We start from the raw sequence: 27,358 nt of genomic DNA, 5'->3' as shown, positions 1-27,358 counted from the left end.
CGAGCGGAGGCAGCTGCTCGGCCAAGGTGACTCTGGGGTTGGAAGTGTCGCCTTTTTTCCTGCTTAAACAACGCGAAGAGCGCAATTGACGGTTTGTCTGGGCTGTTCTATCGCGGTTCCATACCGAACCGGGTCGCGGAGCTGCAGCCGTGGGATAGCGGTGCCCTCGGGTTCAATGGTTGCTGGAATTTCCCCTCCCCCCCCATGCTGTTTTAAATAACCTTTGAATACCTCTCTGCTTTAAAGCTCAGCTCCGAAGTACATTTTTCTTTCTTCTTATGCATTTATCTTAATAATACCTTAAAGGAAATATTTTTTTCTGGCTTTACCTCCAAGCTTTTTTTTTCCTGCTTTTTTGATGCATCTGTTATATCGCTGCGACTAATTTTTTATTCCTGCTTTCGTGTTTTATTAATGGTTAAAATAGTAGTGCCATCATGATCCTGCGGCAGATCTTGCGGCTTTCCTCCCTTTTCCACTCCGCTGTGTCCATTCACCTGCGCAGGAACATTGGGCTCTCTGCGATTGTCTTCAACAAGGCAAAAGAGCTCGACCCCGTCCAGAAGCTCTTTGTGGACAAGATCAGAGAGTACAACACGAAGAGCAAGTAAGTAAAGGAAATTGTCTTAAGGGGAAAATCTGTTGATTTTGACATAAAAGCATCAGACCTGAAGTGTTTGATTTTTCACAGTTTGATACTTCTGTAGGCTGGTCTGTAAATGTTTAAGGTGTGTTTTCCTGCAACACTTATGGTTTCACTAGTGGGAAAGGTTGTTCTTGCATATCTAATAGAAAATACCAATTTTTTCCCCTTTAAAAAAGAAGAAATCTGATGCCATTCTTCTTAGGCAGTTAAGCCACCCAGTTAAGGTCTTTGCACACTGCATGAGTGTACTGGTATGTTAATTTTTACCCATCTACATGCTCTATAAATAGGGGAAAAAAAGCTAAACAAACTCTTTCTTTTGTTGGGTTTTTTTTTTTTTTGGCTGGGGAAAACAGTTATTCTGTAGTCTTCTTTCCAGAAGCTGAATGGAAATAGCCTCCAAAACCAATTAAGAATTAATGGAATTATCAGGATTGTCCATTTACTTAACTGCTTAAGTTAATAAGCAGTTCCTTCAAATGGAATCTTAGATTCTTGTAATGTTTGGATGAACTGCTGACCAGGAAACAAAAACTATAGTAATTCTGTGTAGTTTATTCTTGGGAAATACTCCTGGAAAGGAATTTAAATGCTTCTTAGCTCTACTGGTAGAGGATGTGTCTATCCCTACCTACTAACCCATCTGTGCAGGGAGGGAGATATTTGGTGGATATTTGGTACCTGTGCTGGTACAACTGAGTGCTGGCAATCTAAAGAGTTACTATTTTAGTTATCTGATGCTTGAATGCCAAGAAGCTCCTGTTGAGGAGGGGATTTCTGCTTCTTTAGCGTTTAAAATGCATTTTCTTGGCAAGAACAGTTAAGCTTTGCTAACTGAGATAACTAGTTCAGAGACAGAAGAGGTGCAAATCACAGTTTTGTTAGGAATTCACACCTGGAACAAACAAAACTAAAAGCCCAAGAGCCTCCATACTCATCAGTGGTTTTGCCCCATAAGACCACCTCTTGTCTCAAAAGTCTTGGATTTTCATCCCTGATAGTTGGGTTTTCATCACTGACAGCAGAAAACCTTTACCCTGAGAATCTTGTTTGTGTGTAAGGTAAGGAAGCCCTAAGGTGTCATATATTGAGTTTTGGAAATATTTTAAATTGTTTCCTATGGCTGTTAGAAAGGTTTTAATTAATAAATGAAAACGTAGAATTTTCCATGTGAAATATTAGAACTGAGTTGTTAATCACAGCTTTTAATGTTTATTAGGCAAGCTGGAGGGCCTGTTGATGCAGGACCTGAGTTTCAAAAAGATATGAACGAATCCCTTGCAAGACTCCAACGGGCGTATGGTGAGGGAGATCTCACCAAGTTTCCAGAATTTAAGTTTGAGGGTAAGTTAACAATCTTACTGAATTCTAATTGCAAGTAGAGACATATTCACTCACAGGTTTCTTAAATTCCCCTTTAGTTTATATTTGTACTATTAATTTGGTGTAAAATGCCCTCTGGGAATCTTGTGCTTTTGCACAGTTCACATCTGTTTCCATGTGACTCCTGTTTTGATTATTTGCCTCTTCTAGCAGAGATGTGGTCTTCATTATGCTAATGATTAACAAAATTTGCAGTCAGATCAGGCTATCTTAATTGTCCTTCAGACACCCTAAAGAAAGAGCCCAAATAGCAATAGCCTAGGGTCTGTATTTTTCTCATCCTGCCAAAAAGATCAGCAGACTATAATGTGAATATCAGTTAGTCTTACCATCATCCAATCTGTGACTTTTTTGATTTTGTAAGCTCCTCTGTAAAGCCCCAGAAAATTAACATACGACTTTCTTACATGACTATTTTGTGGCTAAATTATATTAAACCTTTTTCTTCAGCTATTTGGATATGACTTCTGTTTAACTGCTCTAAGTTTGTTTTAGTGTGGAAGAGAAAGGGCAGACAGCATGAGGCTTGGTGGGTATCTGGCAGCCAGCCAAGGCCAAGCAACCATAGTCAGCAACTTGAAGTTCTGATCAGATTGTCAGGGAATTCTAATTTAGACTTGGAACACACGTGAAAATGTTTTGGGTTTTGGTAGGATTTCAGTTGGGCAAAGTTGGTGTCAGGTTGTTACTGGTGCAGATAAAACAGAGTACCTGTAAAGTAGGATCTATGTTTTTTCTGTTTTATTTTTCCACAATTTTAGGGATGTAGTTTCTCTACATTCAGTTTTATTTCTGTGCCACATGTGAAACTATGCATATTAAAGTTTTACTTGTTTTTGTAAGGAAAAAGAATTTGTGTGACCATAGGAACAGAGCAAAGCACAGACACAACATGACTTTATTCTTTTGCCACTGCTGCCTATCCTTGATCTAATTTCAATTAGGTTTCAAATTGTAATTAGTATGAGTAATTTTATGAGTAGGAACATCCATTTTTTTACCTTAGGGATGCTTACTATAAGCTGACCCTTGCCTCTCAGACTTTGTATTAAAGACAGCAGGCATTAGGAGCCCAAGTGCCCAAAGCCCTAACCTGTGTGAGCCTGTACCTTTGACATCAAGAACTCCTTGGTCAGTGTTTGCACGTGGAGAGTATCTTGCTGAGTTGAGTTGAAATTGTGTGCTCCTCTCTGTTAATAAACACTGATGATACACTAATGAAAGAGAGAGAAGAGAGATTACTTGTTCTTGGAGCTATGGGAAATACTTGTCCAGTAAAGTTCTGGTTGACTTCTTCAGTTTCTTTGCTGTCTTCTCCCCTATCCCAGGTGTCACTAAAAGCTGTTTAGGCAGAACATTACTGAGGCTTAGCTTTTATACATAACTCCTGCAGGGTGAAAAAGACCTGTCTCTAGCCTACTTATTGTTTACTGCTGCCCACATTTAATCAGTCAGTGGAGGCGTAGACTGCAATGCACTGCTTTAGCTTGCCCATGTAATGGTTAGTTTTCTTTGAATTACAAATTAATTGTGGTGTTTGAAGATGGAATAAAAAGAGACTAATAGGAATTTTCTCTCTTCCATTCCTCCTGTAGAGCCCAAGTTTGAGGAGACTCCAAAGTGATCTCTGCAGCTTGTACACCAAACAGCAATGTACAGCCATGGAGTTGCTGAACATGGCACGAGTTGTAATTTAATAAATGTAGTACTTCAGTTTGATTTCAGTGGTGTGAAGAAGCTCTTAATTGCATGGTGAGTGTAGCTGTGATCATCAACTCTTACATGACAGAGGCAGCTGAGTAGTGCTGCTCAGTGTTAACTGCAAAATCCCTTTGTGTGCTATGTTTTAATGCTTAGATATTACAACACTTGTAATGATACACCAGGAAGGAACTATTTGTTCTGTTGAGTATATCCAAAAAGCTTCTGCAGAAAAAAATCTCCGTGAACCTTAAGTCTATAGCAAAGCCCTACAATAGTGATGGAGATGCACAGTCAAAAGCATAGGCACAAATGCCCTAATTCTACACTGCATCAATGAACACAAAGGTGATGAAGGTACTCTTCCAGAAGAAAATGAAATCTGCTAAAGAGGTTGTAAGGTTGTGAATTTCTGCGACTGAACTATTGACACAAACACTTTAGCTCCTGAGGAGCTATTTATTTATAATAATTGTATCTGAGAAATTACATAAACACTTTGGTAGTTAGAATTTTCAGTTTGAATTGTATTGACACGAATGAAACTTCATACACAGAATGAAACTACATACACAGTCTACAGAGAGAGTTTTCCACATTAAACACTAAAACACTGCTTGAGCTTTTATTACAGGAAGATTTCTTTTGTCAGCATAGTGCGTTTACTGCTACACGCTTTGAAATTGTATCAGATTTGCCAAAATCATCTCTTAAATCCTAGTACATCAGAATTGCAGGAGAAATTGAGCCCTTGACAATGGTTGAGACACAAGTAGTGATGTTATCTATGAAAGTTATTTGAATAGATAGTTCCAAGCTGCAAGAGTGAATCTTGTATTGCTGCATGTACATATGAGCAAAATGAGAAGCTTTCACACAGAACTAAATTGAATATACAAGTTAATTTGTCTTTAAGTTTATTTGCGGATTGTTTTTTTTTTTTAAATGCCATCACAGCTAGGTTGACTAAATATCGGCAGTTTCTATTTTCAGCATGTAAGACATGGAAACAATATTTACAGATCAGAGGCCCAAAGATCCCTTGATGTTGTGGTTTAACCCCAGCCAGCAGCTAAGCATCCCATAGCATCTGGCTCACCCCCTGTTCCTTCCCCCTGCTGTAGGGAAGGGAATTAGAAACAAAATTCGTGGGTTGAGATAAAGCACTTAAATAATTGAACCAAAGTAATAATGTGGGAAAAACAGAGAAAGAGAAAACCTGAGAAGCACAAGTGATGCCGAGCACAAGTGCTCATTACCACTCGCTGACTGATGCCTAGCCTGTTTCCCAGCAGCAAATGGCCCCAGTGGCCTGCCAAAATCATCTCTTAAATCCTAGTACATCAGAATTGCAGGAGAAATTGAGCCCTTGACAATGGTTGAGACACAAGTAGTGATGTTATCTATGAAAGTTATTTGAATAGATAGTTCCAAGCTGCAAGAGTGAATCTTGTATTGCTGCATGTACATATGAGCAAAATGAGAAGCTTTCACACAGAACTAAATTGAATATACAAGTTAATTTGTCTTTAAGTTTATTTGCGGATTGTTTTTTTTTTTTAAATGCCATCACAGCTAGGTTGACTAAATATCGGCAGTTTCTATTTTCAGCATGTAAGACATGGAAACAATATTTACAGATCAGAGGCCCAAAGATCCCTTGATGTTGTGGTTTAACCCCAGCCAGCAGCTAAGCATCCCATAGCATCTGGCTCACCCCCTGTTCCTTCCCCCTGCTGTAGGGAAGGGAATTAGAAACAAAATTCGTGGGTTGAGATAAAGCACTTAAATAATTGAACCAAAGTAATAATGTGGGAAAAACAGAGAAAGAGAAAACCTGAGAAGCACAAGTGATGCCGAGCACAAGTGCTCATTACCACTCGCTGACTGATGCCTAGCCTGTTTCCCAGCAGCAAATGGCCCCAGTGGCCCCTCCCAGCCAACTTCTCCCCAGTTTAAATACTGGGCATGATGTTATATCCCTTTGCCCAGTTCAGGTCAGGGTCCTGGCCCTGTTCCCTCGTGGCTTGAGCGAGCACCTTCTCACTGGCAGAGCATCAGACACTGAAAAGTCTTTGAGTCAGAGTAAGTACTGCTGAGCAACAAATGAAACATTTTTGTGTTATTGACATTATTCTAATACTAATTAAAAAAAAACAACCCAGCTCTGTGCCAGCTGCTAGGAAGAAAAGTAACTCCCAGCTGAAACCAGAAAAGTATCAACTACTTACTCCATAACATTTATGTCACACTGGATCCCACGCTTCCTGATACACCAGCACCTTTCCCATCTTTTTATAGATGCACACACAGACACCATTTCCTTAATCTATAGACAATCCCTGTAGAAGTCTATTGAATTCATTCAGTCCATGACTTTTGGCTTATACAGTTGTGACTTGTGAGTGTCATAAACAGTCTTTCAGGGCTGGAAAGAGGGTGTCTGGTGTTGGATTGGTGCATGTTGAAGCCAGTTCTGATTCCGTCACTGCTCTGCTTGTCCACTTGCATCAAAATTCATTCTTAATATGGCAGTTGAAGGGGAGCTGGGTTCAGATCCCCAAAGCTGGAGGGGTGGAGACAGGCACCATGAGGTGCCCAGTGCAGTTGTGGGCATGCAGCTGACATGGAAGTGCTAATACACAGCATTTCACAGCAATTAACATCACACAATGCACTGGCTATTCAATGAAATCCACTCAATGCACAAACCAAACTTGCCCATCTTCCCATCTTAACAAGTGTGCCCAAGTCCTTGAGCAAAAACAATCCCACAGATGAGTTTGCCCAAGGAAGGAACAACCCGGACTGTCTTCCACAGCACAGTTTTCATGTGCACTACAGGAACTTTATTCTCTTCTACAGTAAAAGTTTTGAGTGGGCAGGGCCAGCCCACTTGGCAGATCTAGTACTGACTCACCAGGTGGCCTTTGCCAATATGCATCCCAATGTTTGAAGTTTCCTCCTGGCCATTGCTCTCAGTGTAGTCTAACAGTCCATTGGATCATGTGGTTTTCTCAGCTGGTTCATGATACAATATACCCACTAAATGCCATGTTCCTTGGCCCAAATGTCTCTGAGTGTTTTCCAGGTATTTCTAGTTTATTCTGTTCAAAAGCTTGGTGTTGCTCAGGGCCCCATGTGAAATCATTCTTCTGAATCACTTGATAAAAAGGGCATACAATCAGACTAGTTCGGAGTATGCATTTTCAAAAAACCCACATCTAAGCTTACTTTTTGAAGAAAGGGATTAGAATTTCTTTCCATAGGATCAGGACTAAATTCAGCCCTTCCACTCTACCTAGGAAACCATCCACTGGAGATGGGAGTAGCAGCTTTCCTGGAAGAACCCCCATTTGGGATTGTTTTCCTTACAATTCGTGTCTCTAGGGTCATGGTAGGTCTCCCATCCCAATTCTTCATGCCTTCTCTGTGGTCTCTCAGTTAACCCACAGGGTATCCCATGGCATGTAGCTTCCATATCCTCCCTCTTGGGCCAGTGCTTAATGTCATTAGCATGGGTTTGTAGAGGTGAGGAATAGAACATAACCTCTTTGAACTGCTGAAACTCCTGGGACAGTTTATCTGATAGTTTCTTCACAGATGAGAGAGGAAGAGAGGTTGTCTGCAAATTCCCAGAGATGGCAAGCCACTGTATCCACAGATGGTGGTGTGATGTCTTTTTGGATTGCCAGTGGGTTGGTGTGTACTCTTGGTACACTCTACAAACTTCCACCACATGGATCATGTGCAGAGGGATAGGTCTGGACCTGTGGGGAACCTTGTATTGTCCAGGTCAAAATAAATCCCTAGCATGGCTAATTCCCTCAAGTATTGGATATCTTTCCACTTGCATAGTGACATGTAGTATCATTCTTGTAAGGATACCTTTCCTTCAGGCTTGACAGGAGTAGCTTCCAGAGGCTGGGGACTTGTGTGTCTCTTGCAATCACCTTGTCAATGCTTACTTTGTTAGAAAGTGATTCCTTCCCTCTAGTTCCAACCCATTAGTCCCATTATCCCAGCATTGGAACAGCTAGGTGGTAGTATGCTCATCAGGACAACAGCTGAAATATTTATGTATATCCTGCAGCTCACTCAGGAGTAAGGATTGAGTGGTTGCCTCTTGTTGGCCTATTACTGAAGTTTGTGCAGGTACAGTACATGTCAGTGGGGTTTCGATTGTCACACATCATTTCCTAACCCTAAAGAACACCTGAACCATACGCAACAACTTACTGATTGTTACCAAAAGGACCAGGTTGGTTTCAAGGGTAGTCACAGGATTTGCAAAGTCTTTAAAATTCTCAAATGCTATTGTAATCATCGTGGAGGGGAAGGAAGGTGTTTTTCCCATGGGTTGGCTCTCTGAGGGTAAAAGGCAGTAGATGTAACTGTGGATAGTTTCCAGCAGATGGCTCCCAAAGGACAGAGGGGACAAACACCAGGCAGGCTTATGTCATTCCATCATTTCACAAGCCAGTACAACCCAGAACAGCACAGTGATAACCTTAGCCCAGGGCTAGAGCAAATGAATCAATATGGTGACCAGCAACTATTAAACCAATACAAGGAAGGCTTATAACAAACTTGTTTTAACATGCTCTAGTCAGAGCTGTTTTTATCTCAACCTTTTGAGTCCCACATTGGGTGCCAAAAAACTGCCGGCAGCTCAGCCAGCAGCTCAGCCCCATGTGGCTGCTTGCTCACTGTCCCCACTCCAGCCCAGTGGGAGAAGTGGGGAAAAAAAAAGTAAAACTGGTGGGTTGAAAAAACCTCAGTTTAATAATTGAAACAAAGTAAAATAAGATACTAATAATACTAATGATAATAAAAACAACTATAATATGAATTGTAGTGAAAAGGAGAGAGAGGAGTAAAGCCCAAGAAAGGCAAGTGATGCACAACAGTTTCTCACCACTCACAGACTGGTGACCAGCCTGTCCCCCAGCAGCAGTTGGCTCTTCCTGGCCAACTTCCCCAGTTTAAATACTGGGAGTGATGTTACGGCATGGATGCAGTGACCAAGCACCAAGCCTGTTTGAGTTCCAGAAGTGTTTGGACAATGTGACAGGCACATGGTGTGATTCCTGGGGTGTCCTGTGCAGGGCCAGGAGTTGGACTTCATGATCCTGATGGGTCTCTTCCAACTCAGCTTATTCGATGATTCTGTGATTTTATGCATATCCCTTTAGACAACTCAGATCAGCTGTCCCAGCTGTGCCCTCTCCCTGCTTCTTTTGCACCTCCTCACTGGAAGACCATGGGAATCTGAGGACTCCTTGACTGGGAGTAAGCACTACTCAGCAGCAACTAAAACATCAGTGTGTTATCAACTTTATTCTCATATTAAATCCAAAACACAGCTACTATGAAGAAAATTATCCCAGCTGAAACCAGGACATTGATACTTTTGTATAACAAGTAGTAATTTGATGTCCCTCACAGAGGCTGAAATCTTCTAAATAACAAAGGACTTGGTATGCTTGAAATCCTAAATGAAGCAAACAAGGTTACAATAAATAATAGTTCAAAGATTTTAAGCAGGTTAATATTTAGAAGAAGAAACTAAGGCACTGAGCTTGACAAGAAATGTGTCTGATGTACTGTTAGTAAATGTTCTTTTCTGAGATGGGAGGTCTACAAAACGCACTCTACACTGAAGTAGCAACCTATTCATAAATACAGGTGTCAAACAGCTCTGTTCAGGGCATCTTATTTTTAAGTGCATTAACAATGATAAACAGCATAGCTCTTCAAAGCTTTATCTTTCTCATTCAGAGCAAACAGTTGGTTTCAGGAAGTTTCTTATATACATACTAGGTCAAGTATTACGCTTATGCAATTTAGTATACTCTGTTTTGATTAAGAAAATGGGTGGTGTTCAGGGATCTTTTAAGGTTACATCAGTATTACTCATGCTACTTTAACTCCCCTTACCCTTAAACTGTAGATAGTGATATTAAGTCACTCCTAGTTGAAGTTTTACCTAGAACTCTATTCCTTTTGCACCAATCCGAAAAGCTGGAATGATGTAGATGTAGTTAAAGCCCTTTGAGCCAGCTCAAGGAAGTGGGGGTGGAAGTAGTAAATTTGGCTTCCATATTTAGTCAAGTCTTTTGACCCACATCATTCTTAGAAGACTTAGGGCCCAGTCTTTCTCCCATTGCTGTCTTGGACTGTGTCTCAGTTAGTTAATCAATATGTAAAAGATGTAAAGTATGGAGCAAATTGCTGCAGCTGTGTTGCACTTAAGACCATGCAATAGGAAGCTGTAAATATAGAAAAAGTGTTGCCAGGTACGGGCACAGCAGGAGTGAGGAGTTTGTGTACACGTGGAAAGACATTACAGATCTAAGGAACTCTGAAGATATCTAAAGCTTTTAAAACACACTAGTGAATGCAAAAGACTTGCCTTTTCACTTGTAGATTGATAGTTTGTCTTCTTTCTGTTAACAGAGCAGGAAAGGAACACAGGTTAAATAGCGACTTTTCTGGTGTTGGGTTTACCCCTTTGGGAGCCTTATATATGAATGCATTTTTCCAGATTTCCAGCAATCCTCAGGGATTTTTCCCCTCCTCTTAGAAGAAAACTTACAATAACAAATTCATTGAATACTTTTAGATACCAGTCATTATCTCATAAACCACTGCCAAACAGCTTCTCTCGCTTGTCTTTCCAAGTCTTCCAGTTACACCTTTTGTCTAGCTCATGGCCAGAACTAAAATAGCTTGGGGAATTCTGACTTGCTACTAAGAAATTTGAGTGAAATAAATCCATATCAAAGGAATAGACTAAGCACTGTCAGAAAGTTTCTACCAGTTATATTTTTACAAAACACTTCCTAAAATAACTTGAAGATATGGATATGAGAGCAGTTCAATTTGGTTCTGATTGTCTTTTGTCTAGTTTGAAGAGGAGATACATGAATAGCTGAGTTAGAAGTGTAAGCTGCAACTATATAAAAAGACACATCTCTGTGTATTTACCACAGTAATATAGTGATTCACTTTCTGACCAGCACACTGGTTTCTATTAAGAAAACCAGCTAGTGTGTAGGATCAGGTTTATCTCAGTGTCAAGAAAGCTATTGCACAAAAATCATGTTAGAAAGGCTGTAAAAATCATTATAATTACTAAATCATCTGAAATGTAAATGAGGTTTGCAACAATTTATATACTGCTTGCATACTTACTGGGAAGAACTTTCCTCTGAAAAAGAAAGGGAAAAAAAAGAATTAGCACAAGAACAGTCTCTGTTTTAAAGTTCTTTGAAATAGTTATTTCTAGAATATTCAGCTCTTCAGTTTCTAGAAGGAGTTTCGGAACCAAATGTCTCTTTTTGGTGTAGTGAGTTTAGGCAGAAGAAAGATTAGGTTTCAAGGGTAAATGAAGCTCCAAGTGAACTCTGACGAGCAGCTCTGTAGCCTCTGGTAATTTCAGGCATCTGACCTTTTCAGAGCCCAATGTTTGGCATCTGTTGTTGCTGTGCTCAAGCCTATAGGTACCAATGTAAAGGTTACAGAGAGGGTTGCTGGATGTTAAGCTTTATGCAGCAATCCCTAAAAGCAAACTTTTTCCACGAGCCAGAGGAAGAAGACAGTTAATTTAGTTTCCCTTTCATCAGAACTTAGTTGGTCAGGCGCTGTTGACTAAAACAGGTTTAATTTTCTTTTGCCTTTCTTAGACATTCCTTATCAAAACTAGGGTGGAGAGGTTCCAAGAACCAGAATCAGGCTCATTGCTTTCCCTAGGTTGTTGTTTGGTAGCCTTAAGCAACTGCACAAACATCTCCATATCATTTTCAAAGTGCCTTTTGCAGAAGATGTTGGCAGAATAAAAATGTCTGCACAAAAAATTGTTGTTTTAATGCTCTCCAGCTTTAGTACCATGGAGTTAGAACCTTCATGGAAGGGAGGGCATCATCAGAATCATAAAATCATGGAATGGTTTGGGTAGGAAGGGACCTTAAAGATTATCTGGTTCCAACTCCCTGCCATAAGCAGGGACACCTTCCACTAGATCCAGTTGCTCAGGACTCCCTCCTACCTGTCCTTGAACACTTCTAGGGATGGGGCACCCACAGCTTCTCTAGGCAAGAGAGAGTGTCGTGGAAACGCTGCTAAATAAAGACATTTTTTGACTCAAGGAAGGAGTGATTTTATTCTACTTACTTCCAAAGTAGCCCTTTTTTTGGGCATAGAATACTCCAAGGCCACACAGCACCATCACCAAAGCCACAATTACTACAGCCACAATGATACCGCTTACATTAAGGTCATCTGTAATTATAAAGCAGAAGTCCTATGTTCTAAATAGTAAAAATTCCCACTGGCTGGATTTTTCCCTAATTACCACAGGAATTTTGGTATCTATAGGTGGTCTTTGGCCCAAGATGCATAAGTTAATTAGTAAAAGTTAGATGTATTTAAGCATTAAAAAAGTACTAATGTGCCACAGCCACTTTAACAGAAGTGCTTGGTACACATCAGCTGCTTAGTTTGGGTCAAATGTAAGGAAAGAATAAGAAGGACCAAGGGATACATATTCCTTATCGTATCTACCCCAGATAAGTACTACCCAAGTCATATGTCTCTGAGAAAAAACATCTTGACATCTTTGTAAGCGTTAAAGCAAGATTTTTCATACAGTTAATTTGCTTAACACAACTGAAACAGCTGACGGCAATAGAGTTCCACTTCTAAAGAGCTCTTCAAATGAGTTTTTTGAGATGCAGTGATTTTTACATTTTTAAATAGCAAGGCTTTAAAAATACAACACAATAAAGCTGAGTTGCCTGAAGTTAAACTCTACACCAGGCTACTGAAACATCTGGCCATTTTTATTTTGAAGGTGATGGCTTGACTTCAACCATGACAAAGACCACACCCACATCAGTATATCCTGATATACTCATTAAGCGTAACATTCATTTTAGGAAAACCAAAATTATCAAGAAGCAGAAACATTTTCATAGGTTTTTGTTATGTTTCCAATTATTTGGATCCCAACTTCAAGCATATTTTAATATATGGTTGAGATTTTTACCCCAAAACCTAACAAATTTTTGTACAATTTAGGCTGACATCAATTTAGGACTTAGTACGTATTTTCATAAAGGGATTCTATCTCAGTAGCTTGAGGAACATTTGTTCATAATCCACCAAGAATGCATTAAAACCCATGACACAGTGATGTTCAGCTAAGTTCCATGAAAGCACCATATGGAACTTTGCAGTTCCATACACTTGGACAGGATCTTCCCTGCAGTAGTTACTAGGATTTGTTACCATTTGCTTTCCTATGATATCTGCAAGAACCAGTTGTATATTTTGCAAAAAAAACCCCTCACACATTTTGGGTTATTACAGACTGTTACATTAAGATTTCCCATGAATGAATCCCAGAAGGGAGGCTTTATGTGAAGAAAACACCCCAGTGGACTGGCACACTCTTCTGTAAGCCTTCCACAAAAGTATTTGGAAATATTAAAGTTCTTATATGGCTGATGATTTTTTGTGAATTCAGTGTTTAGGAATCTAAAAGCTAATTACTGTGATAAGAAACTTATTATTTCTCCTCCCCCCAAATGCCATAATCAAGTAAAAATATTTAAATCAATCTGGTCTTAGATTCTTAGTTATACCATGCAGTTACATAAATCCTACTGCAAGACTGTTTTCCACCATTATTTTCTTTATCACATACCAACTTGCATTCGCTTCACTGAGCATTTTTGAGATAATCCAATCCCATTGGAGGCTTCACAGAAATACTCTCCAGTGTCATTCTTTGTAACTGTATTAAACAGCTGTTAAGAAAGAGTCCAAAACCATTATCAGAACAGGGGAAAAAATCCTGTAAGATAGAAATTTTGACATGTCACTGTAGATTTGTTTGTTTTAAACAAATGAAACCCAAAAAAACCTGAAGGCAAGTAAGAAATTCTGGCCCATTTCGACCTTGTAACAGCTCCCTAGTCACATTCCCTGGTCCTTCAACTTCTGCTTGTTGCCTAAGAGGTTCCTTAAGATGGACATTTAACTCAGTGGAGTGTATCTACAAGGAAGTTAATTTTCAGTGGACCAGAACTTTCCAATAATATCCACTTTTTTAGACATGCTCTAATTTCAGAATACCTGAAATCAGTTTCTTCATTTTATCAAAACAACAACCCCATTAACTGATCCTTCAAAAAACCTGACACATACTACTTACGATGCATTGTCAATTGAAATTTTTCAGAAGTAAAGAGTTGTTTGAGTGGTTCTCAACCCTCCAAAAATGCACTTTGTCTTCTTCCAACAGAGAAATGCTAAATGATACTATTTATCAAATACTACTACTGTAAAAATGAAATGAAAATGAGGGTGTAGCAGGACATTTCCCCCCACCACAGAAGAGCTTATCTGTTACTTGTTAGTTGATGCAATAACTCAGAGCATCTTGCTCTCACATGAGCCTCACATGAGCCTTGGTGAAGTAACTCAATCAGGACAGTTTATCTCGTAGTGAATTATTTCATTGCCATGGGATTGATGCTTTCAGCTGACAGTAAACATCTTGCTGTGGAAGCAGATATGGAAAGACAAGTTGGAATTTCTGACTGACATACACTTCACTTTACAAATTATAAAAACTACACTGTATTTTCACAAAGCTGAAATCTTCTGCACATTCCCTAGAAATGTGTGGGGTCTCCCCACCAAAGTCAGGACCCCACTTTGTGGTTCCTCTCCTGCAGGCTGAGTGTAAGGACTCTGTGTATGCTATCAGCAATTCAGTGGTAAGTTACACTCCTAACCTATACTATTTCCTTGCTAGTTGTAATATAGGTACCTTAATGTCATGCACTCTTTTATGTAATCTACTAGTAGTTCTTGTATTTTACTCTGTGTGATAAATAACTGTTTAAGGCCTCTTGTCTGTTACTTTCTGCCAATTCAATAAGTAACTCATTTTATAATAGACCTAACTGTCCACTCTTAAGAACTTGTGAGCCAGAGCGATTTAGGTGCAGGTCACCTAAGTAGAGCTGCTGCAAAAAATCTAAGCCTAAGGCAGGGCTTTTCTAAAGCTCTCACTTGATCTGTAACAAAGAGATGGATAGAAACTGACCTCATGTCAATTCCAGTATTTCTATTTTCCTAATTATTAGACTTGTTAACTGTTTCTGTTTAACGTACGCCATATTTTCTTAATTATTAGACTTGTTAACTGTTTCTTTTTAATGTATGCCATACTTTGATATTTTCAGAAGTGATTAGTAAGTTTGAGTAGTCCACCTGATATCCGTGATGAGCATTCAGGACATCTGAATGCTTAGTCATACTTCAGTTTCCATGTTTGATTTTGTTCAAGAGTAGTGTTCTTAGAACAACTCTTTACTTCTGAAAAATCTCAGCTCCCTAAGTAGCATCAAGCTCTTTTGAAGGATCAGCTAATGGGGGAAGAATGAGAGAGACAGCCAGCTCTGAAGGAAAATAAAACCCAACACCACAACCCACAAAACAAACTACAACTAAAATGAAGAACTAAGCTTACTTACAGTCCCAACTCATTCCCCCGACTTCACAGGTGCTGGATGGGAACTTGTAAATGGCACTGGATTGCAGAGATTCTGTACTGCCCTGAGTGCTGCACTCCCCTTGAAGTGTATGAAGCTACTATTCCAAATTTTGAGGTTCTGTGAAATATATCTCAGTTGCCATACTGTAACCTCATTCTCACCTGGCAACTGACAAGATAAAATTTGTCAGGTATTTCTAGCAATTTTGAGGTTCTGTGAAATATATCTCTATTGCCATACTGAAACCTCATTCTCACCTGGCACTAGTTTGCCAGCTGACAAGGTAAAATTTTCATGTATTTCAAGATTCTCAGTTATCACTACTGCAGCCTTGCACCTCACCCAGTTTGTGTGTATCATTCAATGTCTATGGCTTGTCACTGGTTTGAGGCAGAAACCACCTTCTCCATTTCTCAGCACATTTCAGCATGGCATTGACCTCCAACAAAGACCTTGTGAATTTTTGGATTTAGACCCCTGTGCATCATTTTACTGAACAGTAATTGGGTCTCCTTGATAGCTGTCTATGACAAAGTTGGTTATTACACTTACCAGAGTGCCAGACTTTTTATTCATGGTGTAAGTTATGTTTGCTGCTCTGGCACTGCCTGTTCCTGTCTTCTCCAGCAAGGCAACACCATTCTTGTACCACTGGTACTCAGATGGAGGGGAGCCCTCAGTTTCCTTACAACTCATCTGCACGACCGTTCCTGTCATTGCGGAGCTGGGTACCTCACACACTGGAGTAGTCGGAGCAACTGGACAGTGAAATTGAGCTTGTTACACAGGTACTTATACTGTCCACACGTGTCAGAGTCTGAAATAGTTCATGCCTCAAACATTGATACAAAGTTTTGCCCATTATAACAATGTATAAAGAAGCTACAACCAAAGAAGCCTCCCTGAAGATACCTGACTGGGACTTTGGACTGAAAGTCGAAGTGCTGAGATTAAACAAAGTGAAAACTCATTCTTCAATCACCTGAAACAAGCAAGTAAACAAGGAAAAGAATGTGAGCCAAACCCAGCAGCCGTGCTAAGAACCATCTTGGGCTTGCTTTGGGGTGAGGGAGGCCGTAGCCTGTCACTGATGGTGGAGACAGAAATGTGACATTCGGAACACACTGAGGTTCACGCAGCAACAGCCAGAGTTTATTGATGCGCACCCTCTTTGTGAGAGCTTTGAATTTCCCGTGCTTACAGATATTATTGGTCAAAGGTCTTAACTCTGCCCAGCTCACTGGCCAATGATACAGGTGCATTCCTGGTTCAAAGGGCTTGGCTGGGGTCCCCTTGTTTGAACTTGAATTCGGCCTATCAACTTAAAACCTGGGGCCTTATTTACTCCTTATTCTCTAACGAGCTAGGCTGGTTGAGTTGGTATTTGTTATGGCCTAATTATCTGTGCAGCTATAGAACAGCTATAGCTGTCGCAGTAGCCCACTGACCCATTTGTTGGGAGCAGGTTTGCACAGATTTCCCCCCCAGCTGAGGTGGAGGGAGGAAGTTTCGGTGTGTTGTAACCTCTGGTCAGAGGCAGGGAACCCATCCTCCCCTACACAAACTGGCTATGGAACTCCCAGCCTTGGGAAGGCCACACCCACAGGATATTCACATGGTGCCTTAATCCATCAAAGGCCCCCTGAAGTGCTCCCCAGTGTCATTCCTGAAGCCTTGCACCACAGGACTCCACGTGATGCAACAAACCCAGTCTGTTTTAAGAGACAATGACAAACTCCCCCTGTCCCCCAAGGGAGGAGACTGGGTTTTCCTACCTAGCCTGAGTGTATATTAACCAATCAGATTCTATGCTTTTCTTCTTCACCACCAAGAAGACCAGCTGGAGAGGATCAGTGAAACATCACTGGGATCCATGGAGTGGTGGTATTTTCCTTATTCTGTCCCTGTTACTCTCTGTCCCTCCCACCTGTTTCTTATTTCTCTCTCTCTCCTTCCCTCATATAGTTACTATTAAATAAATCCCATACTATTGTCACTGGCATTTGGTCTTGTTTGCACCTTCATTTGGGCAGGGGCATTTCTAAGAACTTTACTAATGGGATCATGACAACATGAGAGCAGGCTGACAGTCACTGTGAGGAGGTGAGCACTTGATAACTACTACATCAATGAAATTAAGTGTAGGAGAAGGGCTGGAAGGCACAACCCTGCTACTGAGAGCACAGTAAAATTTATGAGTTGCTAAAAATGAAAGAGGTGTGTACTGCCAGCCTCCCACCACCGTATGCTGTGTCATCCTCTCTCTAATCTGTTCACTTTCATCCAACCCCAGAGAGTTTGTTTCACTTTGTTTCTTGTATGCAACCTCTTGTTCACAGACAGAGATGGGATAACTTGGAATCTGTAGTCCAGCAATGGACCCCTTCCCTACCCTAGTATTTAAAAATGGAAGTGAGGAAGAGGAAAAAGAGTTTTTGTATTAAAAGGAGTAAATTTTTGAGAAGTGAATGTCAGAAAGATTCACTGAGACATTGGCAGTCGTCATAGGCACTTTATAAACCCCAGTCTGAGGACCAAAACCAATTGGTTACTACATTCCAGTTTAAATTAAAAATGAACATTCCCCCAGATAGATGCTGGACAATTGTTTGTTCCTTCTCCTATGAAGATGAACATATCTTTTTTTGATTTTTAATATGTGAACAGAAAAGAAACTTAATTTTTTTTTTGGTACTTAACATTATATAGAAGAAAAATAATGGTGAAGAGGCATCTGTGGAACATTAAAAGAACAACTGATACCTTAACTAGTATTGATTGCTTTTTCTGGGTTCATTTTAAGATAAAAAGCAGAAATAAAGAAAACCAAATGAAATACTAATTCACATTAACTTTCAAAAAGGTTTGTAAGCAACACATGGCCCCTCCCCCCACTTTTCTCCTTTGGCCTCGAAGATTTCAACTCTAAATTGAGAAACCACATTTAAAACAGGAAAGCTGTTGAGAAAGCAGAAGAAAGTGGGGTTACCTCATTGTTGATGCTGATCAGAAGTTCATGCGTTTATCAACTTTTATGAAGAACTTAGAAACTTTATGTATAATTTTGAATGATCAATTATTATTAGTTTTAATAGGACAAATATAGAATCTACAAATGCAAGTATTTTCTTTTGTCCCTGTACAAGTAAAAAAAGAAAAATATTGGCCTCTACCACTCATCCAGTGCAACAAATACCAAACCCAATGTGAGAACAATGTGTTCAGTATTCACTTTTCCATAAATTCCTTAACTGGGAAAGAAAACAAAGACCACAAAGAACAACTGCTCGCCAGTAGGCACCACCATCTCTCCTGTAAATAAAGTCCACTGATTGCCAGCTCTCTGGCCGTCACTGCACAAAAACTCTCCTTCCAAAACCAGGACGAGACTGTAGCATACTGGAATGAACTTCTGCTTATGAATATTTGATAAGTGTTGACAGATGCTGACTTTCCGCTGCCAAACACCATGATCATCTTATCCAGATTCTCAGTCACTGAGCGATTTCAGTTTTGAGAACTGAAACTCACTTTGATTTAATAAAACCCTAGTTATGTCCCTTTCTGATGCAAGTGTGACTTTTGCCAAGCTGTTTTTTGATGTTGTAGAACGTTCATGTGCAAGTGTGTTTATAAACCCAGCCCAAAGAAGACCCAAAAACCCAGCAGCCACACATGTGTGGGCAACCCTACATTCAACATCCCAACACCCCATCATCCAGTGTCTTCAAAAAGCCTAAGTAATAAAGTTTGTACCCAATACTGTGAGAGTAATAGTAGCCTCTCCTAGGCGTTGCCCCTCTTCACTCTTGGCACTGATTTCACAGCGGTAGGTCCCAGAATCCCTTCTAGTCACGTTCCTAATTCGGATTCCTGTATTCAGCATCTCTGCTCGGCCTCGGAGATCACCTTCAGGGAGAACAGACAGAGAGGTTTCAGCTCTTTGCTCATAGAATCGTAGAATCACAGAGTGGTTTGCATTGGAAGGGACCTCGAAGATCATCTTGTTCCATCCCCCCTACCATGGGCAGGGACACCTTCCACTAGACCAGGTTGTTCCAAGCCCCATCCAACTTGGTCTGAAACACTCCCAGGGATGGGGCAGCCACAGCTTCTCTGGCAAGCCTGTGCCAGTGCCTCACCATCCTCACAGGGAAGAACTTCCTTTGTATATTTTCCTCTGCATATCTAACCAAAATTTCCCCTCTTTCAGTCTGAAGCAAATATCTATGGCTCATTGGCTTATGCTGAAATGATGTACAATTTATTGATATTTTATGTCATATTGTACACGAAACTGTTGCTCATTTATTCAGTGTTAGTTACCTATCAGCAAAGAGCAATACGTAATCCCCTTCTCAAAACAGTATGAACCTTCCATTTAGTCAAAAAAACCAACCTCAATTCAAAAAACCTCCATCTGCCATACATTATCCACTTGGAAGATGGAATGCATTTTTCTCCAGGTGTTTCAAGAAAATATGTATAGCAGTAGTGAGGTGACTGAAAGACGTCCCTTTCCACTAGAGACATGGCAATCACTAACTTAATTACCTTAAAGAAAAGGTTGTATGACCACAGCAGAATATTTGACATTTTCAATTGGCAAGAAAACTTGATGGATTTAGCAAAAATATTGCCATCAGACTTCTAACAATGAAGAAGTTTTTGTAATTCTACAGCTTATTATGAAAGTTACATGCACACACAGAAGAATGAGTCCCAGTGTTTCTCTAAATTAAATATGTGCAGAAAAAACCCAAGTTCATCAAGGTCAACACATCTGCAAGCTCTATAAACTAACAAAATCTCTGTGCTTTTATTTTACTTCTCAGCCTTCATTTATTGCGTACAATGTAACAGAGACCCATATGTTCTCCAACACGCAAAGCTTAAGTAAGTCCTTTTCAAAACATACAAAGAGAAATTCTATTTCTGAAAGGAATACAAATAATTTATAATATACAGCTGAGTTTATATTTTATGTATATAAAAAATGCTGAATTATTCATATCTAAGCCTCCTGCTTTACAGGACACTTCAGAAACCTCTTTTTAGGATAGGAGTGCAGAGCCTGCAGTAGTTTAGGGGAGTTTACATCCACTTGTAATTTCATTGTTGAAAAATCCCAAGGAATCTGCAGTACCATTTTTCTTAGTCTTTAATTTTATTATATTTACCTTAATTAAAAGGTAACTAATAATCAATGATGGTATAAAGAAATGCCTTTTTTCCCCAGAGAAGAATTCTCTTTCTCAAAACAACAGCTCTTCTATATGAACAGCCAAGAGCCTTCTTGTTCAGTCTTATTCTTGGTGTTGTTCCCCAAGAAAGAGTCAACAGCAATGCCAGAGAAAAACATGTTAAACCATCAATTTTCAGTACTGTACCTGTAAATTCACTGTTGTAGTAGACAAATGAGACTCCTTGAGATTGGATTTTCTTCCACTCTATTCTTAAACTCATCCCTTTCGAAAATTTGTGTTTGCAACTAAGAATAGCCTCTAGAGGAAAGAAAAAAAGATAAAGACAAAAGGGAAAATTAGAGATTTTAGTATTGTGTTGGTATACACTCAGATTCCATGAAATTCATGTTCCTCCTTCAAAAGAACTTGTACAGTCAGCAGTGGCCAGATCTACTTCTCAAAGTGATGCTTCTCCAGATTTACACAAACACAGTAGGGAAAAAGAAACCAGTAATTTTCTTATACTTCAGTGGCTTTTGGGTCAAACTTCGGATGCTGGGGATTCCCATGCTGGATAGGGTTTATTACTTTCCCCATCTAATATGTGAATATCTGCTTTAATAATTACATTCTTTATTACTACCCTCATTTTAGTTTAAACACTTCTGAGCAGATCACCCCTAAAAAGGGGGGCTCTGACCCTGTTATAAACATATTTTTTGAATTACCATTCTGAATTCAGTATCAATAGCTTTTCTTTTTAAATGTATAACTCAATGGAGATGAAAAATGTTCCAGTAAGATGGTTAAAGAAACAAATGCAATATAGACCTTGCTACCTGTAAGCTACTAATTTTCCAATACAGGCCACAATATCCAGAGCAAAAGCCTTTATAGTTTTGACAAGGCCTGTCTAGCTTTCATAATGCCAACATGCACTGCTCAAACATAATCAACCATCATCCTCCTTTCCAGTCTAAACAAATGAAGCTGGAAGGTAATTAGGAACTACAGACAGTTCTACTCCCTTGCCCTTCAGAGTCTGATTTCCTAGGTCTGCTCTGAAAAGAAACAAAAACCCAGACTGGTAGCCTTGGTGATACCTCACAGGGGAAAAAAATATCCAGACTTGAAAGAAAAATTGAGGCAGGAGGGTGTTCCTTGCCAGAAACATGTTACACGTGCACTGGCTGTTTTGAAAAACATACTGTGCGCTCAGGAAGTCTGAGGTTCCTGACTTCAGGTTGAGTGTATGGGTGGAGGCTTCCTGAATCTTAAGATTTGCTAGTTTCCTTCCCATTTTGTTTTTGTATCCTTCTAACAAAGAAAAACCATCATTCAAGCTCAGTTTGCTTTTGCTACTGGCCTTGTGACAGCTGGCTTGTCAAATGAGCTGGTCTCTATTAGCTGACACAGAGACAGCTCAGCTGAAGTGTTCTCAGCTGAACAAGTCACCTCTGTCTCAAATGAGCTGCCCCTTTCTTGCATCCCACATGTTTTTGTTTCAGAAAAAAACCCTAGCACTGATGCCCACCCACCAATCTTATTCAGAGAAAAGGAATGCATGGAAGAAAGGGAGTGTGCACAGAACAGAGAGAACATAATAAAATTGTCCTTAGTTATAGCTCCCCTCTCCTGCTTTTTCCCATAATCATGGAGTCAGGGAGAGGTATTTTCCAGACTTGCATTAAGGTAGGTCCACAGGATGCTGTGCATCAGCACTGGTACTGCTAGACCTGCAAAAGCTCTCTGGAATCTTGGAGAGATCTGCGCAATATTTAATTTGGATTTACATCTGGTCTGGAGGCTATCATTGGTGATAGAATTATAGAATATCTCAAGTTGGAAGGAATGCCAAGAATCAGTGAGCCCAACTCCCTGCTCCTTGCAGAAGTACCTAAAACAAAACCATGACTAGGAGTGTCACCTAGATGCTCCTTGAGCTTGGTACCATGACCACTCCCCTGGGGAGCCTGTCCCAGTGCCTGACCATCCTCCTCTACAGTCAGAGGAGTTAGAGGAGAAAAGGAAAATGCATTTCAGACCAGCTGCACTCAGTGGAATAACTGTCTATTGGCCCTGCCATCTCTTAGTGCTGTTACACATGGAGAACTTGGATTGGCATCTGGGCTGCGCTGAACTGATTCCATTCAATGTGCAAATAACCAAAGAAAAAATGCAAGCCACATACCATATAAAAAGACAGAACCTAATTAAGCTTTAATATTAGCTGAAGCATTTCTCTCTGCTTTTGCCTGCTTTGAGCTCTAAATGCATTCTGTCAAGAGGAGAATACTTAACAGAAGTCCAGATGACAGTTTTAGAGACCTCTAAAATATTTGATTATTACCTCAAGAAGCTGAATAAGGTTTAAAGCTCAGAGAACAGTTTTTTTGATCCCAAATTCCCACCTCTCTCCACTCCAACCAAATTCAAAAAACAAACCCACATAACCCACAAACCTCACACTACAGTACTCCCCTTTCTCATCTAACCAGCAAATCAGTTTTCCTCTTTGCCTCTGTAAGTTCTCCACCCCATTATTGGAAGTAATTTGCTGTTTTATATATGACACACATATATATACATATATAACTATGTAAATGCCATTACAGCTACTGACAAGTAAAAATAGCCATTAAATTATTATTACTTACAATTAACTAACTTATATCTGTTCTCTCTAGTCCCTCACTTTTCTGTCTTATAAGATATTTAATGTTTCTCCTTTCCATCAGCTCCCATAATATTGTGTGGAAGGAAACCAGGCAGAAGTTACAGGACTGACAAACAAGTCATAGAACCACAGAACAGGTGAGGTTGGAAAGGATCTCTGGGGAGCACCGAGGTCAACCCCACCTCGAGTAAGAGAAAGTGGGAACAAGACCAAGATAAAGCAGAATCAGTGGAGAGAGTAGGCAGAAGAACCCTCAGTAAAGAGGAAGAAAACCTCAATAGCTGCACAGCTTCTGTATACACAGTTTGCATGTATTGTGTATATATTAAAAATTATCACAACAACGCCCATACTGTACCTTTAAACTCCTCTGCTTTTACGTTTTTGTTATCTGTTTCAATGGAGATTCCAGACACATCAGGATCTGCAAGGGGACAGCAAAAAAAGACAATTCAGCAATAAACATTTGTGATTTCACACAAAGCACATTGCTTGTGCTTTGGCAGCTACAAGCAACATTTTTGAGACCTCCTCACACTGTACAAGCTAGACATTGCCTATGAGAAAGAGTACAAACTAAGAGCTAGACCAGGGCTGGCCTTGAACAGTTCATCTTCTTTCTCCAGGTTCTGGCATCTGTAAAACATAAGTAATTCTTTTTTACAATGGCAAAATGACATTAGCATGTTAGAAGTTCTATATAAACAGTAAACATTTTATGCTATGGTGATGTCTGTTTATAACTGGGGAGACATCTATTAATCCATAAGTGTATTTTCCATAACATTCTTATTACAAGCCATGCATATTTCCCGAAGAATACCACTTACAGATTCTACAGGGTAAAAAATACATACAGTAATTGGCAATTATCTCAAATTCTTCTTGAAATGTGAAGGAAGATAATCAAGATTTGTCTAGTTCTAACTCAAAGAAAGAAAAAAATCCCCATACACTCTTGGATATCTTATTGTTGGGGGAACTGCAGGGGTTCTTCTAAAACAGATGGCTGAGGATGGAATTGCGTGAAATGAGGTAAGTATTATATCTGAGAACCATTTATTGGTAGTGAAAAGAATGTTGCCCTGCTAAGGAAGAATAGAAAAGACAGAAAATGAACACAGAGAAGGAAAAAGAATGGGCAGAGAGAGGGGGTGACTGAGAGAAAAAATGGTTGTTACCACCAGAACTTCAGAGTGGGCTGTCTGTGTACAGCTGGCAGGTGGCGTGGGCACACGTCCCACTGGGAGAAGCCTTTGCAGCTCCTGGAGCAAAGGCACAGCTTCTGCACAAACGGGCAGCCAGACACGAGGTGAGTGGGTGCTCGGGCAGGAGGGGCAGAACCCTGGGCAGGATGACGGTGCAGACTGTGGTGACAGGCCAGATGAGCGACACAGAGCTGGAAGCAGGTGGCTCAGGTGGGAGCAAGGCAGGCAGGAGATGAAGCAGATAGGGCATTGGGCAGGAACACAGATAGGCAGAACAGGTGACAGCTGGAGCACGTGAGGGAGACCAAGTGGTAGGGCTGGACACAGAAAGTGGTCAGCAAGTGTCCAGCCAGGGAGAGGGACAGCAGGAGAGTGAGGGCAAGTGAGGGCCAGTGAAGGCAAAAACAGTGGCAAAAGAACCACCTAGTCAGGGCTAAATGATGAAAAGCTCTGAAGCTTGTGACGCAGTTACTTTTAATTCCCTGGCTCCTCCCAAGGTCTGCAATGCTGAGGTCTGCATTGGCCCAGCCCAACATTCCACTGCAGCCCATTGTCCTTTCACCATCTGACTGGAGAACCTCTCTGGAGGTCAGTGTCCTTGGTGGTCTCCTACTGACTGCCTGTTATATGTGAGATGTGAGATGGCTGCCTGGCAAAGTCTCCTGAGAGACAGGGCTTTCCATCTTCTCCTAGCTGCCTCCTGCTGATAGTAAAAGATTTTAAAATCATAGAAAATTCGGGGAGCTAGAAAGAAAGTTAGGCTTAGTAGGCCCTGGGAGAGTGTTAAGGGTAGGCCCTGGGAAATGTTAGGCCTTGTGTTTGCTAGATCATGTAAAAGTGCACCTGTGTATTCAGTATATGATAAATGATGATTGTTAGGTGTGATGATTACTTAATAATTAGATGTAATTAGATGTAATTATTGTTTAAGCATAAGAAGAGTCATGAGAAACTATGTTTGAGGGTTTAAGGGAGATCACGAGAAATCCATGCTTGGATGAAATCAATGTATACAATAGAACAATGTAAGTTTAATAATTAATATGCAAGTTACATAATGATAGAATACAAAATATGTTCAGCTTGAAACCATGTCAGAGTCAGATTTGGGTCTGTACCCCTGACACCGAGAGCTCTTTAATAAAAGCACCTGCGTATAATCATTCTGTGATTATGTGTTCCTGAGCGCTAACACTGCAAGCAGCACTTGTACAGCCCCCTCTCCACACACCTCTGATAATTTCAAACAATATTGAGACAGAACTCAAAATTAAATTAGTTCCTCACACTCATGTATTGGGAGCACTGAATAATCCAGAAAGAACAAGTGAAATAACCACTAGACCTACATCAACCCCCACCCAGCTACCAAGAGTTGGGCACAGGTATTACAATTAATCCACGTCAGGCTAGCAAGTCCTTAACAAAAACTGAACACACTTCTTTACACAGGTCTAGTTTTTTTGTTTTTTCTCAAAAGCATCTTAAGTTCTCTTGATTTAGTACTAGTTTTGAAGACAGAACAGACACTCCTAATGCAGTCTATTTCCTCTGTCTGCATCCAACTGAACAATTGCTATAGCAGATATGGACAAGAACTGAGAACCTGTTTCCATCAATGTTTAGAAACTTGACTTAGTTAAAAATAATCTTCTTTTGACTGATAGAAACTAGAAAAATAGCAAGATTAGATGTTCTTAAGCACACAGACCTCCTTCATCCATCCGTAATTAATTTCTCTTTCCCATGATTATGGGGGAAGAGTTGCACACACCCTAGCAATGAATATCTAGTCTTGACCTGAAGACACAAACAAATCAACGATCTTTTCATTCTAACAGCTTTCTTTTAACAGTTGATTACTTTTGTTGAAGTTAGTGCCTCACTTCTGCCTTGAGTGAGTCCAAATCCTTGAATTGTGGCAACAGCACCACTCATCTTGGTGACATCAGGAAATCTGCCGAGGGTGCACTTGATCCCTTTGTCTATGTCAATAATGAAGGCATTAAACAGCACTGATCCCATACACCAAATGTAGTACCCTAATCATAGGTAATCACCCCAATCAATCAGAGTACCCTATCATAGTTTTCTTCTCAATTAAAGATCATTCCTTATGGTTTTAGTTCAACACAACACAGGGAATTCTTCATTCATTCTGTTCCTATGGCCTTTTTCCTCCTTAATTTTCTAGCGTTTTTTCCAGCATCCTTTAAAAATACAAATTACAGTTCTACAGGTATCTATTACCACTGCCTCAGAGTCATGGAGAAACACTCAGAAATGGTATCTGAGGCCCTGGCACTGTAGCAAGAGTTCATTCACTGTATATTGTGGTGGCTTGACCTTGGGTGGCTGCCGGACACCCACACACCTCCTCCTCCTCAACATGACCAGGGAGAAAATAAGATTAAAAAGCTCATGGGACAATAGAAAGACAGGGAGTCAGGGAGTTTAGTTAGCAGTTACCATCACTGGCAAAACCGACTAAATTTAGGAAAAAATAATTAAATTTACTGCCAGTTTAAAACAGAGTAAATGCAGTAGTTGTGGGAATGTGCTGTCCTCTGCTGCTCCTTCCTCTGCATGCTCTCCTCTACTCCAGCATGGGCTGCTTTCTATAGGTCACATTTACTGCCAGGAGCTTGCTCCAACATGGATTCTCTGTGGTGCTTTCTTGCTATCTCACATCCCCTTCCATCTCCAACAATTCTTGTGTCTAAAAGAACACAGCCTTACCTGACAGTGTAAAGTGAATTTTCATGTGTGCACATTACCAAAAGATCCAAATTGTGTATAGCTATCCTGTTTGGAATATGTTTCAATTTTATCCACTTTATGTTACCCCAAAAGTTATAATCAGAAGTTTATAATATGAAATAAATAAGACATGAAGAATTCTAGCAATGACATTTATGTACTCTGAAAATACTGAAATAGCAAAAAAATATTTGCACTACAAATAGCATCTAGAAATTCTTTCCATC

At 40.1% G+C, this 27,358-nt stretch overlaps 2 protein-coding genes across 4 annotated transcripts; one reads left to right on the top strand and one right to left on the bottom strand.

Moving 5' to 3' along the window:
* Positions 1–3,753, top strand: ATP5PF (ATP synthase peripheral stalk subunit F6). Of its 3 annotated transcripts, none has more exons than XM_005425816.2 (4): positions 1–91; positions 428–607; positions 1,866–1,990; positions 3,625–3,753. In XM_005425816.2, exons 2-4 carry the CDS (start codon positions 438–440, stop codon positions 3,651–3,653), a joined length of 324 nt encoding a protein of 107 aa, XP_005425873.1. In that variant the 5' UTR covers positions 1–91; positions 428–437; the 3' UTR covers positions 3,654–3,753. The 3 variants fall into 3 exon arrangements, with proteins under 3 accessions (XP_005425873.1, XP_030916828.1, XP_030916827.1); XM_031060968.1 differs by having other exon boundaries at positions 7–26; XM_031060967.1 differs by having other exon boundaries at positions 70–91; positions 431–607.
* Positions 3,754–8,496: 4,743 nt separating this feature from the next.
* Positions 8,497–24,621, bottom strand: JAM2 (junctional adhesion molecule 2). The gene is made up of 10 exons (XM_014308974.2): positions 24,459–24,621; positions 23,522–23,587; positions 20,691–20,804; positions 19,057–19,209; positions 15,853–16,058; positions 13,440–13,542; positions 11,906–12,013; positions 10,928–10,943; positions 10,146–10,179; positions 8,497–9,224 (listed from the first exon to the last, which is right to left on the bottom strand). The coding sequence occupies exons 1-10, from the start codon at positions 24,619–24,621 to the stop codon at positions 9,192–9,194; spliced, it is 996 nt and encodes a 331-aa protein (XP_014164449.2). The 3' UTR covers positions 8,497–9,191.
* Between the last annotated feature and the right edge of the window lie 2,737 nt (positions 24,622–27,358).

Source organism: Geospiza fortis, unplaced genomic scaffold (genome assembly GCF_000277835.1).
Source record: "Geospiza fortis unplaced genomic scaffold, GeoFor_1.0 scaffold154, whole genome shotgun sequence".
Classification (NCBI taxonomy): domain Eukaryota; kingdom Metazoa; phylum Chordata; class Aves; order Passeriformes; family Thraupidae; genus Geospiza; species Geospiza fortis.
Note: the sequence above shows the minus strand (reverse complement) of the source record. Positions and strands in the feature narration are given on the sequence as shown.